The 18,643-nt window shown below is 37.4% G+C and overlaps 3 protein-coding genes across 3 annotated transcripts in view; 1 reads left to right on the top strand and 2 right to left on the bottom strand.

The window, feature by feature from the left end:
• LOC134650474 (synapsin) overlaps window positions 1-18,643 on the bottom strand; it is a 105,513-nt gene that overhangs the window by 19,253 nt on the left and 67,617 nt on the right. The window lies entirely within an intron of this gene.
• Window positions 18-1,640, bottom strand: LOC134650582 (uncharacterized). The gene has a single exon (XM_063505534.1). It carries the CDS (start codon window positions 1,376-1,378, stop codon window positions 413-415), a length of 966 nt encoding a protein of 321 aa, XP_063361604.1. The 5' UTR covers window positions 1,379-1,640; the 3' UTR covers window positions 18-412.
• The window catches only part of LOC134650283 (tissue inhibitor of metalloproteinase), a 49,745-nt gene continuing 34,350 nt past the window's right edge, over window positions 3,249-18,643 (top strand). The window contains exon 1 of the mRNA XM_063505242.1: window positions 3,249-3,454. The gene's annotated coding sequence lies outside the window, so the exon portion shown is untranslated. The remainder of the gene's footprint in view (window positions 3,455-18,643) is intronic.

The raw sequence follows: 18,643 nt of genomic DNA, 5'->3' as shown, positions 1-18,643 counted from the left end.
CACATTTTTTTAAATCAATATTTTTGTCGATAAATAATGTTGTCACTTGGTTGACTAAATCTACTGCGCCATGTTTGATGGCTGCATAAAAGCCTAGAAACACTTCTTTTACTTCTATATCAATTGGCTGTCCATTTTCCGATCTGGTTATTACTGCATACCTCACAACAATGCTTAGCTGATCTACCTTCGATACGTCCTGTGTCGTATCCATTATGATGGCAAAAAACGGTGACGCTCTAATTTGTTCTAGTAGATGGGTTTCGAGTTTGGTCCCCAAGGTCTCAATCATTTCATTTTGAATTGTTGCACTCAGATATCTTGTAGATCCTAAAAACATAAAAAAACACAATTTCAAAAAAGTCCTGATAAACAGTTAATTATTATAAACAAAATAAAACGATAAAAAAACTTAGAAATAATTATTATTACCTTTGGGCATATCCAATACTTGCCGCAAAATGTGATCATATCGGGCGACAAGCTCTACAACGGATAGAAAATTTCCGTGGTATCCTTCCTGACTTAAGTCTTCTTGATGTCCTCTCAAAGCCAAAGAACCCTTTGCTAGGGTAAGTATGATATCGAATAACCTTTGAAGAACCATTCTCCAAAATGATGCTTCTTTGCGAATTTCATTTTCAAGTTCCTTGTCGATAGTATTAGTATCATTTTTTTTCCAAAATTCATACACAGCACATGCTTCTGAATGGCCACTCGAACAACTGTGTTGTTTAATTCTTTCTGATAAATGCTTCCAATCTCGAATTCCCGTACACCAAACATTATTCCTTTGTGAAGCAAATAACCAGCAGGGTTGACAATAGGCAGCGTCTAGTATTTTGGAATAACACAACCAAAAACGATTAACTGGCCCATATTTAGAACATGAAACGTAGTACGATTTTGAAAAACACCTATTGTTCTGGTTGATGTCTGTTGGAAAAGGTCCTGAAGGCTGTAAAGGCCCCATATCAATAATTTGACGTTTTTCGTTATCACTTAATATTTTGTTCGTGAAGTTTCCCAAGTCATAAGAAGATTTGTCGTACACATTTTCGAAAAATGTAGAGGTCTGTGGTTCCTCCAAACCCTCCGCTCTTATGTGTGTCATGCAAACATCATCCACGTTCACATGATCGGCGGCGGAGGTATCTCCAACTGCAATAATTGTCGAATTTTCTTCAGTAGGCTTCTCAACCAACACTGCAGTTACCACATTATTTGAGTCACTATCAATAGAAATATTTTGGCCAGATGTACTTGCAGAAGGCTGACTAAAAAACTTGTCAATTTTGGGCAATTTTTGTTTACTATCTTCTCTTTCTTGGCGTTGTTTGCGTTTAAATGCACCACTGGGTTTCTTATTTTTATCCATAATTTTAGTTTTCTAATTTAATTAAACAATACAATGTTAGATTGTGCTCGAGTAGGTAGGTACTCACTGTTCACTGACGACGTTAAAAGTAAAATAAAAGGAAAGAGAAACACAATCATACGCTACAAGTGTCGTTGGGGAATCCCCGGAAAAAAAATTTATCACCGTTAGTGTTACCACATTTAACGGTGAAGACCATGAACGATCTCCTGCCCGCGGACCTGAATCAATGTACCAACTGCAGCCACTGACTGACTTACATTTTTTCACGATATTTCGCGTTATACAAATACAATAATACAATGAGCTGTAGCCGAAATCTATAGATTTGACACGATTTATTGACTTAACGGACATCAATATGAGTCTCGGAGTAATTAACAATGGAGCCGCCATTAACAGGCGTACCCCTCTGTCGAAAATAGGCGGCCAATGGTCAACCTCATGTCAACCATATGTATGGACTGACTTTTATCTGACATGACGTAGTACCTATACATTTGATGTGCCCCTCCCCCGCAAAAAACGGCAGACTATTTTGTACCGAAAATTTTAGACATGGCGTCTCCGTTTATATCCTCCAAGATATGAGTGGTAAAATCAAATAAAATTGAACCACTATATTGACCAGTACAAAAAAGTTTATTGACATTAGCTTACTAATGCCGGCTACATACGTAACGATAAATCGTAGCGATAAAACTGTGCAGTCCGAACTGCGCAGTTTTATCTGCCGTGTGTATGACAAATCGTTACGATAATCGACAACGATTTGTCATACACACGGCTGATAAAACTGCGCAGTTAGGACTGCACAGTTTTAAAGCTACCATTTATCGTTACGTGTGTAGCCGGGGTTACTCCTGATACAGAATTAATTTTTTAACCGTTCTCGAAAAAAAAATCTTAATAGTGGTAACAGACTATCGCACCGCACCAAGGTCATTGTGCGACGCACCCATAAGTAAGAGCGAGAAAGCGATATCTCTTTCTCGCTCTTATCGGTGCGTCGCACAATGACCTTGGTGCGGTGCGATAGTGTGTTATGGCCTTAACTCGAATTCACAATAAAACGCACATCGATGGATAATAAAACGCACATATCACTATCCGTCAAATTGACAACACTGCCAACCTACAGAAAGAATTTAGGGGAATTCCCTAGGCATAACTTTTGAATTTCTCTCAACTGAGTTGCCATGATTAAAGTGGGGTTGCAGTTGCAACCTGTCATATTTATTCTGAAAATGGGAGAAATTTCCAAAAGTTCAGTTCGATCGAGATTTCTGGTAATGATTCGAGGGCCCCCTGAGCTTGAGGGCCCCGGGGCACTGCCCCGCCTAGCCCCTAGGTAGCTACGCCGCTGGTTCCTTTTTAGTTGTACTTAGGTTAATTAGTGATTATGTAAATACTAACACTATTATTGGGTACTTAGCTTAAGATAAACTAACAAATTCTATGAATTGTTATGATCTGAAATAAATGATTATTTAATTTTTATTTATCCTTGTTAGAAGGTTAGGTTAACATTTTATTTTTATGTGGTGAGGCTACGAAAGTACGGAAATGGACGTCATTTTCCGGATTTCATTGCAACTTGGTGATCCACGTAGAAAATGGCAGTTGTTCGGACGAATGAAAGCACAGGTATTATCACAGGTAGGTAGCATATACAATGTTGACACTAGCTGCATACCTCTCCTCGGTGATGCTGATGTCACATGCGAAACCTAATTGTGATGAATCACGAGCTTTTACCGGCGATGCAGCGATAAGCGGCTCCGTGTGCGATGTGATATCAGCGCCATACCCACGTGTTAGTGTATATTGATGCCTTTGGTGGGCGCATAATAACTGGTCCGGCCCAACCAAACGTTCAGTTACTGATTGCTCGCTACGAGGAGCGCGTGTCGAACGAAACTCGGCGCTGGCAAGCGCGACTACATACGATAAATCGAATTTAATCACTCAAACAATCGGACTTTGAAGGGGTTTGATGAAGTAGTGATACAGTTTTGCGGTGCTTGTGACGTCACCTTGGATGACCGTGGAATCGCGGCTGAAATACCTGTACAGGTGCATTTGTTTACTTTTATGTTTACACTGTTTTCGGCTACGTTGATGTTTTTCTAATTTGAATAATCAAATTACGGATTATCGTATCTAATAGTGTATATTAGGCATACATTTTTTTTATGATACATATTAGGTACATTTTAACTCATTATCATAGAATTAAAATAAGTTTATAACCGTATCATCTCTAACACTATATTAGATGAAGTAAGTAAGTAAGGTGCATTTCAATGACTCAGCTAGGCACTTGCACAATTGATAATGAACTAACAGCTACATATAAATACAGTACAAACAATTGCTAATTACACAATGTTTATGGAGGCGAAAGTTGGCACGCGGCTCCTGAGAGGAAAATCCAATTGTGTTGCATATCCATAACTGCGCAGGCGCATGTACCTAGTTGTAAAGAGTACCAGTGAGCCAGTGACCGACACGATCCTAAGGGCTCATTTAAACGATGCGAGAACTCGCATGCGAGTTTCATTACATTGCGGGTTTCCATCGGTCGGTTGAATTTGACGTAACCAACAACAGCCCGCAATGTAACTAAAATCGCATGCGAGTTCGTCCGCCATCTAAATCACCCCGTAATGAACGATTTTTTAATACTTTATCGAAGGATAGAAGATTAAGAAAAGGTACCTAGAGTATTTCCTAAATATGACGATTATTTATTGGAATGACTATGTAGAGATCAGGGGACCGATTTTTGAACTTCGATCGCTCGATTTCGTCACTCGAAAATCGGTGGAAAACAGCGAAATGCTGATTTTTAGGGTTCCGTAGCCAAATGGCAAAAAACGGAACCCTTATAGATTCGTCATGTCTGTCTGTCCGTCCGTATGTCACAGCCACTTTTCTCCGAAACTATAAGACCTATACTGTTGAAACTTGGTAAGTAGATGTATTCTGTGAACCGCATTAAGATTTTCACACAAAAATAGAAAAAAACAATAAATTTTTGGGGTTCCCCATACTTCGAACTGAAACTCAAAAATTTTTTTCATCAAACCCATACGTGTGGGGTATCTATGGATAGGTCTTCACAAATGATATTGATGTTTCTAATATCATTTTTTTCTAAACTGAATAGTTTGCGCGAGAGACACTTCCAAAGTGGTAAAATGTGTGTAACTTCTAAAATAAGAGAATGATAAAACTAAAAAAATATATGATGTACATTACCATGTAAACTTCCACCGAAAATTGGTTTGAACGAGATCTAGTAGTAGTAGTTTTTTTTTATACGTCATAAATCGCCTAAATACGGAACCCTTCATGGGCGAGTCCGACTCGCACTTGGCCGCTTTTTGAAATATGAGCGATAGAAATTGGGAACCTAGTGGAACCTATCACTCGTTTTCAATTCTATTAGTAGAATTTACATGCCTAGTAGTGGAGATACTACTGAACGAAATACACGAAATCGAGCGGTCGAATTTCAAAAATCGGCACCCTGGTTTGCAAAGTTTGTGACTTACGACGATATTAAATAATGCTCGAGAAGCAAACGTGACACATTTTGTAAACATAGTTAGCGTTTGGTTAGCGTTCTCGCGTTTCATGTAGTGTTTGCTAGTCAATGTTGTTGCCAATAGCTGAAATAGGTATGTGCTAGGTTCAGCAAGGTGCAAAACTATCTACTCTGCTGGCACTCTATAATTAGATGCATATGTAATGCCTACTTAGATCATCGGCGTTGAAGTTTTTGCTAGTACGTATTGTAAAGACTCTTAATCATGTCGCTATCAGAATAAAAAGTACTTGGCATGGGACTGCATTCACCTACAACCAAATAGTCGATTGTTTTCTACACAAATTCAAATCCATCTGATTATGCGAATGCGCGATAAGGCAATAACGCACGGACCAATACGATTCCAATATCAATGCAAGCAGTTCGCTAAGAGAATCAGCCCCCGTTCCGGACAATATAGGGAAAGCTATTACAATATTCAAACAACGGAGTGCCGTCACTATTATCTAACTAGCTCTTGTGCCATATGCAGATTTGTATGATTTGCATTTTTCTTCTAATACTTATTACGAAGGTATTTCAGTGCCACAGAAAGATTTTACCTTTCATGAAATTTACAAATTACGAAACTCGCAATAAGTTTACAATTTTTTAAATGAATTTGGTGAGGCTTTCCAGGTTCTGAAGTACCTATGTAATTTGCATACATCGGAGTTTTCGGTGCGGGAATGTTTTACACTAGCCAAATAACATGTAAAAAGTGTAAAAACGATATTAATTTAACATTTCTAAGCACATTTGGACCTTACTACCTACGTTTAATTCATAGATTGGTAAGTATTTTACAATAAACAAAGTTATAAATACACGAAATCATTTCCGCACCGAAAACCCCGATGTATGGTAATTTGATTTTGCAAGTTAATTTATTAAGCCTACTAACGATATATAGCACTTATAATTAAGGGACGGAGTTAACGCCTGAAGATTCAGCTTATTCTTACAACTACCGATGTTCCTACAGATACTTAATTGTTTACCCTCATCATTTCTCGGAGCTCAGTGTCAGTTACGCCGCTCGAACAATAAACAAACTCGACACACTATGTATGTTAGATTACGACGAATTAATGGGCGTGAGAAACTGTCTATTAATAGAATAGTGTGGTTATTTGCAGCAGATTCAATTTTAAGTCAATAGCAGGGTGCCTAGCCAGGATGCTTGAGGAGGATGTGTGTCGTTAGCGGTACGCATGGCGGGACCCACTCTGCTCTATTGATTGATCAGATCACTTTATTGCATAATGGCCAGTTTGTACGGGTTGTCTGCGGCCAAGACATCGCGTGTTATTTTTTGGGTGTCATCGCGACTGATAATATATGACTTCTACGTGCTCTATTCGCTAAAACACGTCTTACTTACTTAACTTACTTACTTGACTGGCGCTATGACCCAAAACACGTCCATATTATCAAGAACTGCAGCTTAAGGCACATAGGTGTTAAATATTAGCAACCAGTTCTCTATTTTGCATGTATTTTTGTAACTAAGAGATTTCATATATAATTATACCCTATATATATATGAAATCTGAAAGTTAGATAGTTATAAAGAACAAGTACCTACGACTATACTTAACAAATAATCAGATTACGCGAACCTTTTAGCGAACAACTATACAAAGTTCGAGCTACATCTAATCTTTTCTGGGAAATCAAATAGCTTCAGTTCTAGAAAATGAAAAGCCAACAACTGAGAAAACTTCCCAGCGCTGCACAGGCACTAATTAATTCTACTTTGAGAGGCTTTTCTATAAAATGTATTTTCTAATTCTATATCCATGGTCGGTCGGGAAGTCGCTGGACATTTTAGCATTTTGTCATTTTAATAGATAAGTTAAGAATTTGACGGAGGGCCTTAAGGGCTATATCGATTTGAACTCCATGTATGTTCAGCTAAAATGTAAACAAAAATTCGTTTCGATCCGTACTGAACGCGACACTGTGAATAAAAGACGTCTATTCACCTGTATTTTCTTTCTTCAAAAATAACTTTGCCAATGATCGAGAGACGGGTACTTCTATCTATACACTTCGGTAATAGGTTTTCCATCAGATCTCGAAAATCGAAAAGGGTCGCGCGTAACCCATTTAGAGTTAAGTAGGTAAAGGTAAACTTTTTCAGTGTTTATTTATCCAATTATGAGATGAAACAGGGTCCAGAGACCTATTTATTCACCAACTAACTAATTTCAACGCCAAAGAATCTACATCTCACAAACTAACTAATTTGATTAAAATGTGAATTGCAAATGATCTAATTTTTTTTTTCATTTGTGTTGCCTAATTACGGAATAAATACAAAATTCCAGTTTGGGACACAACAAAATGTAATTTTCGGTTGAGTTACAAAAATAGCATACGTTTTCGTAACTCAGTGGAAGTTTTTAGGACATACGGTAAAATTGAGCTTATTAGGTATTTATGAACAGAATAAGGAACTCTATCGACCAAATTCGAAATCTGTCGAAAAAATAATAACCAACCCAAAAATTCTATTTTGATTTCGAAACGTATGTGACAAAGGTAAAGTAATGAAATACCTACAACTACAATTTATTCTAATCACATGTTGTCACGTGCGTGTTAAAATACTCAGTTATGAAGTATGTATGATTCGATTAAGTTTTGATGTCACATTATAAGCACTATGAAAATTACGAGGATGATAAGTCGTGGGATACGTTACAGCTAGAAAGTTGGCTTAAAACGAAGGTCTAGTGTCAAACCCCGACCCCCGACCCGGCTCGCGGAAGAAGGCAATCACGAACGGAGATAGGCATCAACACCGCTTGCCTATTACTAGTGCTTTATGACGGTAACGACTGCATATTGTTATGATTTAACCTCTGGCTGGAGAATTGAAATTCTAATTCGGTAGGACAATGTTGCGACTGCGGATATAAATGTAAGTAGGAACAAATGTGGGTTAAAGGTTTATGGATTAACTATTACGGGCAGGTAACTATTACGTTTCTAACATTTGTAAGCAAATAACACAGTTTCAAAGAGCATTCCACTGACAAGTACCTATTTTAATTAAATTAAAAAGTCTTTTTTGATGAACGTTTGCCATCTTGATTAGAAATAGCCGATTTAGGTACTTGTATGAAACTTTAATAGCTTGTACCTATATGTTACACGTCATCGATACAAAGAAAACATCAGCAAGACAAATTGAAGAAGAAGAAGAAGAAATACATTTATTTTAACGCCACAACATGAATACAAAGAAAAAAATAAAAGCATGCAGACATAAAGGACATTTGGACGCTAAAATAGGATCCCCACTCAGCATAATGCCGCGGCAAACCGTGGCGCTGGTTTTCTGTGGGGACCTGACTTAATCTAAAAAAGTTGACGGCGACATGTACGCCAACGACACAAATAAATTTACATTGATATTAAAAACACAAATACCATAATTGATACCTATTACATTGCATTTGATCAAGTACAATTGCAACTCGCAGTAATATTCCAGGAAGACGCCAGCGCCACTATCGCTCCATATATCTAATCTAACGGAATAGATAACTGAGCATACAATTGTGGATGTTAAAACAATAATAGGCTAGGAGTATTATTAATTGTCTCAGTATTGTCTACTCGTAGTAGCGTGGAATGCCGGCACACGATCGTGGCCGACCCAGTCGCCAACTCGATACCTGTCTTCAGTCGCAATGTTCTTGAGCTCTTAACGCTTCCGAATATCCACGGCGCGTATATTGAGCTCTCTACACCCGGAAAACATAGCATACTAATGTTGAGAAAGCCGCACTCAAATAGAAAAAGGTTTTTACGTTGAATAGATAAGGCAAATTCTACGAATTGAATTAGAAGCTAATAAAACCGTTATCTTAATTCAAAGCTGCGGGCCGAACAGTATTGATCGAGTTCGGAGTCATAGGGAATTTAATAAAAGTGAGCCGGAAACGCCAAAGTGTTAAATTAAGCGACGAGTTATAAATGTCCATTCCTGAGATAATAAAAAGCGAGAGAAGTAATATAATATGTGTGATTTGAATTGAACGGTGGAGGAAATATCGAAGAACGGACTCTGATCCCGCGCCGAGTACCACAAGCCGCAAGCGCCGCAGGTCTCGCGTTACCGCGCCCGGGAATCAAAACTATGAGTCCATCTATTGAGTGCAGGTGACAAAAGCGGTCGCCTTTCATTTCCAGTGAACACACCTACGCGAACTTTAAACACTATTCCTATTTCAACGGCGATGTTTACAAAGAAGGCATGGCATCAAGTTCTCCTATTTCGTTCAACAGCCAGAAAGCAATTATTAGATGACGTTTATCGGTGGCTCTATCAGCCACTTATTACTTTACAACTCGCACTAACTGATGTTTATTACTACACGTATAATAATGTGGCTACGGAACTGGGACGCGCACCATTTTAGCATCTAGCACAGGCCTGTCATTGCGAAACCTAATATTGACATCTAATTTTATTTCTTATGTGCGCCTTAAGGCGCTTCGAATTCCAAGTTCAAAACTAATTTCAAGAGCTGAGTAAGTTTTCTTGGGACTGTGTGTACTTTTATACATAATTTCCATTACAAGTTTGGCCGGGTATATTAAGTTTAGTATAAGATACAGGACTTTGTGAAGAATAATTTGAAAACTCTTCAAAAACATGGATAGATTAGAATTTATTATAAGTATTTATTTCAGGAAATGCGATTTTAATGGAACTTTGTTATGAATTTACATGTTTACTTTATGACTACTTTACCTATTATTATCAACCGATGAAATTATTTGTTATTCGTATGTTGTTTTGACAACATCATGATCCCAGTGCGTTAGATTGATCGTTCTATTGCCGAATAACTGTCCACTAACTAGACTTTTTACGGTAAAGTTAATCGACTTGGCGGAGCACTGCCGTGCCCCCAGATAATAACAAGTTCAAAGGTAACGCAATCGCGATGCCTACGAAGAAATTTCCCACGATAACGGCGGGCAGCCGCGTTATCTGAAGACCGACAATGGCGTCCACCCACGTGCGGCGGGATTTATAATATTAGTACTTACGTGAGGCGCCGCCAAATTAAAGCCCAAATCAAAAAGACCCTTAAATCGAAAGGAACTTAAGACCTTACTAACGTTGTTAGTATATGTATACGAGTGTATGTGACATAAGCGACCAAAGAAATAAAGACGATTAAATACATTGTTGATAATGTAACATTGACCGTGATAGCGTCATACTCATATGTTTTCTAGTTTAGGATGAAGTTTATGTTTCATATAACCTTGTTTTACCCGGTTTAGCTCTAAAGGCCCCATAATAGTAAAACATTATTAAGAGTCTCAGAGTAGTCGATAGACTAAGGTATTAGTAGCATTATTTACAATTTTATACTAAGACGAAACCATTAATTGCATACCTACTATCAAATGTATGTGTTTCATTGTGCGGATTGCATCACGTGAGGACGATTTCGCGATATTGGGGTTCGACGAATTCTTGTTATTATGATGGACGCCTAAACCCGCCCAACATAATATAAATGAATAAATCACAACGGTCTTCGATGATACTAGCTACACATAATGGTCCTTCAAAAACGACTGACGACGAGATTTACTATTGTGTGATAAATAATAGTTGATAAATAGTCATTATATTAAGTACATATTGATTCATGTGCAATCTTGTGGTTAATCTACTGTCTAACCCATATACTGCATATATCGCTTTGAAATTCATATTTTACATCTCGAATACTTGATAAATGGCTCGATCAATATTTGATATTGGAATAAGATATCCTTTATTAGGTACTAAATAACTGCGCAGGCTAGACTGGACGTCAAACTTGGCATCGCAACGTGATGATTTTCAATTACACATTTTAATATATCACATAATTTTAAAATGTGAAGTAGATTGCACGTTTTGTCCGACTGGGAAAGGTGAGAGACAGAATTGAGAAGGGTAGGTACTAAAGTTTAGTTTTTCATTATATAGATTACTGTGTAGTTAATAATCAGTTACCTATTTGGCTATTTCTTAATTATTTAATGTGTATGTCGTTATTCCGTAAATTATATTACATTGCCATAATTATCAAAAAATATCTAGTTACGTAGGTAGAGTTACCTGCAATAATATGTTACTCTTCAAAGGCCGCAAAAATATGTGGCACGCTCTTATGGTTCTACAAATAAGATCGCATTTTTGCGGCTTTCGTTGTGTAACATATTTTTGCAGGTGACTGTACAGTTTTTGCATCAGAAAGATTGAATAAACGCAGAAAAGCTCCACTGAAAACTTGAACTAAACTGGTCCAACCAAGGTCCAACCGACAAGTTGTAATTAAAGCCAGGGGATGTGCACTGATTGCTGCCGTAACATGAAGCCTTCTTCTGCCGAGTGCAGGATCGGATTATATGTGACATTATATGGAAGATAGCATCATATCACGGTGCATGACTATCTAGTAGTGCCTGCTTAGCCCCGGCGCCGCTCCGTCGCTAACGGTAATACGAGATGCCTTAAGCTCACTCCATCCCCAATGCACTCCTCACAATTAAGATCACCTGTAACTTTAGCATATGTTGTTCTAATAATAAATTCTAGCTGAATCCTGACCGATGTTGGAGAGACCAGTTTCGCAAATAATGATAGCGCTACAGAAATATCTAACTCTGACCACTGCATAACAGCATCTCCCGAATTTAGCTTCTGGCTGTATTAACCTTTTAACCGCCAGCAATTTTTGATCGAGCGTGCTCGTGTCGCCACCAACAGTAATTGTACCACGCAGAGTAAGGTTGGCATAGTTACGGGAGTTATAAATGCGCTGTAAAAACCAAATCAGATCTTTGTCTTATTTATCAGACTGTGGCGAAATGAGCTGGATATGTAATGTCTTATATATCATACTCTGGCGGTTAAAGGGTTAATACGAGTAGGATGAGGGAGCTTTCTGCAGCATGTTTATGTCATTTGCTTTTGTTTTGTGTCAACGCTCATAATTGGTATAATATTTGTATGCAATTTTCACGCACTATCTTGAACCGTCACAAAAATGTGGCATAGGCATAGGTAGGATAGTAATCGATACAAGCAGAACTAGTTACAAGCTGCAAATATCCGAACAGCTCGCGGCACGCAGGCGACTCGCGGCATTCAGGTGCCGACGCTTCCATGCATTTCTTAAAGCGATTTATAGCTCAAAACCACTTTCTATGTTTATATCTGACACGAAGTTTTAGACAAAATCGTTTCATTCCACTAATGAAACATAATGGGAAGGGTAAATTAAGAGTGAATCTACAAAACGCAAGAAACATGCTAATGAAACCGTCAGGGAATCCGTTTGCGACAGTCGTGTTGTAATCGCAATAAATTCGGCCCAGAGTAATAAAATGCGGCTCTAAACAACAGGCTTTATAATAACAAACGGGAAGTTTTATTGTTTCTTGTTCAATGCCGATAGAATTGTATTTTTGAAACAAATTTCAATTTGTTACCTTCCATAAAGTAAATAGTATGTATATGTTTTTTTCTCTTAAAACAATGGATGCTGTTTGAGATTAAACAGACTCAGCTTATTTGAAAAATACCGGGACTTACCCGTGAGCTAGCTCAACTGTTTATGTTGTGAAATATTTTGTCCGATGAACATAATATGGATAGGTATTTCGAAATTTCATTGGTCCGTTAGTCATTCAAAACATTTGAAAATGGCATCTACATAGAAGCAACTAGGCTCGGTTAGGTTACCACGTAATAACTAAGTAATAACTTTAAAAAATTTAACACAATTAAAAAAAATGCTGATGTAACGCTGCATTCTTCGAAAGTATGAGAGGTAACCGTAAGAATTAAAACAAAAACATTGGATGAAATAAGTAAATCAGCATCAGAGTGGTAAAAGTTTTGTAATCTGTCATCTCAATTATAGCTCCGAGATCCGAGAGTAAACGTATATTTGGGGAAAAAGCAATATATTTCATCAATTACCTCTCGAACACAAATAACTTTTTGTTACCTGCGCAGCCACCATAATTATTGGTAATCAAAATTTCATGTCTCAATTTTGGTCACTCCAAAAAGGTTGTTTATTTACACTATGCTTATAAGTATAGGTACAATTCACTTAGGTCAGTATAAAGTGTACGAAATTAAGTATGATGGTTTATGTTCTCGTAGTTATGTTTCACATGATACCTTGTAACGTTGTACTGCTGTAAGTGACTATATGAACCTACTCCACTAAGGATGCTAATATCTAACTTGTAGAACAGGCGGCCGGGTCGGGACTATAGTGTCCTGCTTAGAGTGCGGTTTAGTGGAGCACTGCACTGCACATGCGCTAGCTAGGGCACATTACGTTAGACACGTTAAACGCCCGTGCGCGGAGGTGATCGTAATTCGTGCGCCGCCCGAAATAACTGGGCGATGATGTGACGGGCACGAAACTATAATGCAACTCATTAGGTAACATTTATTTTTGCTTTTATTTAGTCATATAGAACTGGTAACTACTTCCAACATTCAAAATATTCATATATTTTCTCTACAAGAAGACCCATTCGGGGGCTCTCTAAGTCTAAACGTTTGAATCAAATGCCATTTTGATTTAAATCGTTCATTAGTTTGTCTATTCAATTGTGTCAGGCTGTTATTGTTAGTCAATTACAGTTGATTTAAAGTGTTTAGTACCCCACCAGTGCGACAGATCGCGTTTGATGGCAAGGTAAAATCTAGAAATATTCATAATCCTTGTAAATGACGCGGTTTCTATGTAGGTAGTTTGTGAATACCTACTCTAAAATTTATTTCGATACGAAATTCGCATTGTAAACAGAAATCAACTCTAATTCACTTTTTAAAATTTTCGCTCTACAAGTCTACGTAGTTTTGAGCTTACCTTGGGGCTTAGTCAATTTGTGTATAAATGTCCTATAATATTTATTAATTTATTTATAGTTACCTACGAGTATCTTCGATCAACACGGGCTTCCGACACGTCGGAAGGGATAGGCCCAAGCGATATTTTGACATTCAAATCATTCTGCCATTTTTCGCGGGGGGGAGCGTGCACACAGTCGCACTTCTCACACACTTAAATACAAAATCCAATCTGTAATGACGACACAAATACATAGAAAATGACACCCTACACAGACAAATCTTGCACACCTCGATCTGTTTTTGTGTACGGACGAGTCACAAGTGTCACAACACGCACACTAACACATTTTCGTCAAGAGATGAGAAGTCGGATTTGTCGCTCGACCGATCCGCAATTTGTACTGGGAGAGAAAAATCGATAAATCTAACAATTACATGAAACTAAAATATAATAAGTGTGTTTAAATGTAATTAAACGTATGATATGTAAAAAAAAAATTTACATGTGAAATGTAACACCTTCTTTTTGTAAATTTGATGTCCCCGACCTCTTTTTACAACAAAAAACCGAGCAATTGGCATTTTTTCTGCTGCTGTGTTCACTCGCGCGTCTGGACTCGGTCTAGTTTAAAATCCGAGCGCAACTAGTTTTGTTACCCGCGCTAGATCAGTTGATCTTGTACCTAGGCAGAGGGGAAATAGTGCGAATGCCGCGTCCCTTCCGTGTTGGTCGAAGACGAGTATACTACAAGTTCGGCACACAGATGTGTCATGAAAAACAAAAACAACAATGAATGACTTTGCTCTGTCTTTTGAGGTACATATATATCTACTTATTTAATTTGAAACCAACAGTATGAGACAGACGCACAAATACTTAAACATAAACACACGAGTTTGTATGTTTGGTGTGTAATCAAAGGAATCTAATTAACGTAAACTGGTTAGATAGTGATAATTTGAACATTTTACGATCAAAACCCTGTGAAGTAGACGTCGGCGGCGGTGGGCGATGCGGCCGGACGGACATATGCTTGCATTTGCGCTCCATTGACGGGAGCTCGTCTGACGTAACCACTTGAGGAGCCGCTTGTTGTGTCGTTAGATATTTACTTTATTACCGCCATATTCATTGCCGTTGTCAAGGCCAATCATATTGTAAGAAACATGGCGATGAACGCAGCCGCGGTTGTCTTACGCCTGAACAGTAAACAAGGAAAGTTCCCGTGTATATTGTTGTATGTAGGCGCCGCTTGTTTTTACAAAATCGAGCTCGTTTTACGAGAGCATCAAACGTCAGTGTGATCACCTAGTTTCCACTCCTCCTATTCAAAATTCTCTGTGTAAACATCCTGCGCGGCGCGGCGCGAGCGCAGTGTCGAACAACATGATCCAGGTTTCAAGTCGGCCAAGGTTGAACTCCGAGTGAATTCGCGTTAAAAATCGTTTTCATAACCTTACCTTATAGCACGCTAATTATGGTGCTAAACATAAAGTGATGGTATTGGCTCTATAAATTTATTACTTTACAAACACAACACAATTACTCCATTGTAACTCGCGGTCGTAACATTTTCTATTTAAAGATGAAAGCGAAACACGAGAGAAATGCATTTAGTAACTGGAATTGTAACAAGATTAATGACCTGATTTAATTTTCGAAGCAATATTACATGTGTTTAGCGCATGAACAGAGGCATTCGTACTGCAACTATGCATCGATTCGGGGTACTTTAGATAGCATTATTCATTAAGTAATAATAACTATTGGATAATAGCCAAAGTTAGCCCTGCGGAAGATTTATTATGTAACATTACGCGAAATACGCTAGAGGGACTGCCCAATTCTATGCCATCGATCATTTACGAGAGCATAAAGTGGCAGCAGTGAGCAATTTTAGTATTACTAGCATTACTGCTGTAGCCGCCGTAGCCGGAATGCTTTCTACATAGTTTCGAATATTGAAATATGTACTATAACTTATCTAATAATAATATGACAATATTTCTCAGTAGGTAATACTAATATCAGGGTATCTGTAGGAGGTATAGGTGAACCGGGATCTATTGAGGGTGCGCCATGTTACGGAAATTTGTTGGTACTAATTTCTAGCAATGGCAACAATTTTAATAATAGACAACATCTACCCTCTATGATAGTTGTCAATATTGACAATGTAAACATTGCTTTGTCTAGTTTCGTGTGAATTATTATTAGACTGCAATAATCATGCCGAAAGTTTTAGATTTTAGAGAGAAAAAAGTTGTAAATAGTGTACCTATAGGTATAGTTATTTATTGAAAAATAAAACGTGCGGGAGAGAAATTTCTTCTATTAGAAAACAACGAAATTAGCATCTGAATTGACGGGTAAGTTTCAAACTTATGGACAAATGTCACTATAGTCAGGTCGTCACGATTTGGTTGATGTCTTGTAATAATTTGATTTGTGTATTAGGTGTATCGCATGCATCGGTATCACGGATTGCTAGCGAAGGGCGTAAGGGCGTAATTAAACGACCAAACCTAAAAAAAGGAAACAAAAAAAAAATATCTATATAAATTCTTACTTATAACTCTTGCGTTACTTATTGACTTTACGCTATTCATTTTATCTAAATCAAGTCAGCCATTTAAGCGTAAAAACCGAAGAAATATCCAAACATCAAACTTCGCACTTATTAAAGTTGTCGGAATAAAACAAAAATCATCTGCCAATTTCCATTGTCCCCACTATACAAATTGTTGCTATATAAAATTCAAAACGAGCGCCCTCTTGACAATACTCCCAAAGTTCTGGTTTACCTATAGATTGTTTATTTCACTCTCGAACACTCTCTGGATTAATTAAACACCGAATGAGGAATCCCCTTCTGGCTATTAAGGACAATTACAGGTTCTAAAATTTTTGTGAAGCAATTTGATTCGATATACTGATTTACGCGTATATATAAATATTGTTAATGTTTTGCATATTACTCCTACAATGCCTTATATTTATAACCATGACGTAAGATTTTTCTCGGTATGAATATGAATTTTATGTGTCAGGTATCAAACATATCAACTCGATTAAAAATTAAGAGTGAATCGATTATAGCAGATTAAGTTACGAGCGTTTAAGGATAACCTTGACCGTATGTCGAGTTAAAACTCTGTACAAGTATTTGATGCAGACCAGCTGTTGGCATGCATCCAAAACTTTCTAAAACGATTAACTGTGAAGTTTCAATTTATCTCGTATGCGGGATGAAGAATGTAACGTTCCAACAATGACCTAATGTTTAAAGGCTTGATTCCCGCATACTGGTTAAGAGGATCAATAATATTGATGGGAACAAGTAGCGGGAAGCATATTATTAACTGTACAAGGATTTTCCGAGCAATGAATGTGTGATGCATAATTATTCGTCATTATTTTTCAGCAAGAGGCGAAATACCAAAAAATGCATTGCATTATTAATGTTTCCAGAGTTGTTTTTATTTTATTTATAATATAGGAGGCGAACGAGCAGACAGATCGCCTGATGGAAAGCGATGTTTTACTATAAACTGTATTAATATAATACTCAGGCATATTGAATAAGCATTTTTACCAATAGAGTGTTACGTAAGTAAATGTGTATTTTTTAGAATAACATGAACATTCATGAGCGCAAAATATACCTAATGTAAACAGACACATGATAAATGTTTCGCACGCAAACGTAAGCATGTTGTTGATACTTTGCCCTCAAAAACAGTGTGTTTAACATATTTTACACGAAATTCCTAAAATGCATTAACGTCAGTATCATATTTAGCTTCCTTTGCACAAAAGCCAAATAAAAATAAAGATATGTTACCTTAGCTACTTGTTGTTGATATTCGACCTTCCATGCTACGCCGCAAAAATAACCTACATACTTGTAAGCACCTACTGGCACGTTAAGTGCATACTTGAGATAAAACATCTGTCACTCGTGTAAATTAATATCCTCTTGACACGATAAATAGGATTAATGAACACGAATAATGCAAAGAACAGGTAATTTTAATTTGGTCCTTGGTATACATAAAAACCGGAGGGCATAAATTATAAAAATGACTGCCAATTATTGGTTATCATTTATAGGTATGAATGGTATGATAGGTACGATACGATGTAAAATGCTGTTGCGACACATACCAGTTCAATGCAGACTGACTTCTAATATAAAACCCATTTCGTTTAGCTTTTTATGCCTTGTAAAGTCATGTAGTTGTCCAACACTGTGTGGTTTATTTCCAAACACTTGAACACATAAATATTGAGAGGTAACACGCCTACTGGCGTTATAAAGACGCGCGGCAGAGCACCGCTCCGCTCCCACCCAAGAAATAACTTGCTGTAATTCAACGATTGTGGACTCGGAAGCGACAATTTTATGGCTTATTCAACGTGGAATCCCACTTACCACAAGTGAATCTTTTATGATTTAAGTTTATTAGTCTTCATAATATTACTGTGATAAATTTACTTACAATGATAATCTGATTTTTATAGCTTTACTATTATCATTCTTTTGTAATGTTTTTGAAGTTGTGTTAAATTAAACCACAACATACTTTGCATTTTGTTTACGTACAGAGCTTGAGCAGATCAATCAAGTAGGCTTCTTCTGGTTTACTTTCGAGAGCTATTCATGATTGAAGTAATTACAGTGATTAGGTATGTGGGCTAATCCACTAGCCCACAACAATAATCGAGATCCATCTTAATTTACCTACTATCGGATAGAAA

The sequence above is a fragment of the Cydia amplana genome, chromosome 8 (assembly GCF_948474715.1).
Source record: "Cydia amplana chromosome 8, ilCydAmpl1.1, whole genome shotgun sequence".
NCBI classification, from domain to species: Eukaryota; Metazoa; Arthropoda; class Insecta; order Lepidoptera; family Tortricidae; genus Cydia; species Cydia amplana.
This window is presented reverse-complemented; position numbering and strand designations above follow the sequence as displayed.

What these genes read in the sequence shown, in the direction of transcription:
- LOC134650582 (XM_063505534.1), bottom strand. Translation starts at nt 1,378, where the DNA reads ATGGATAAAAATAAGAAACCCAGTGGTGCATTTAAACGCAAACAACGC.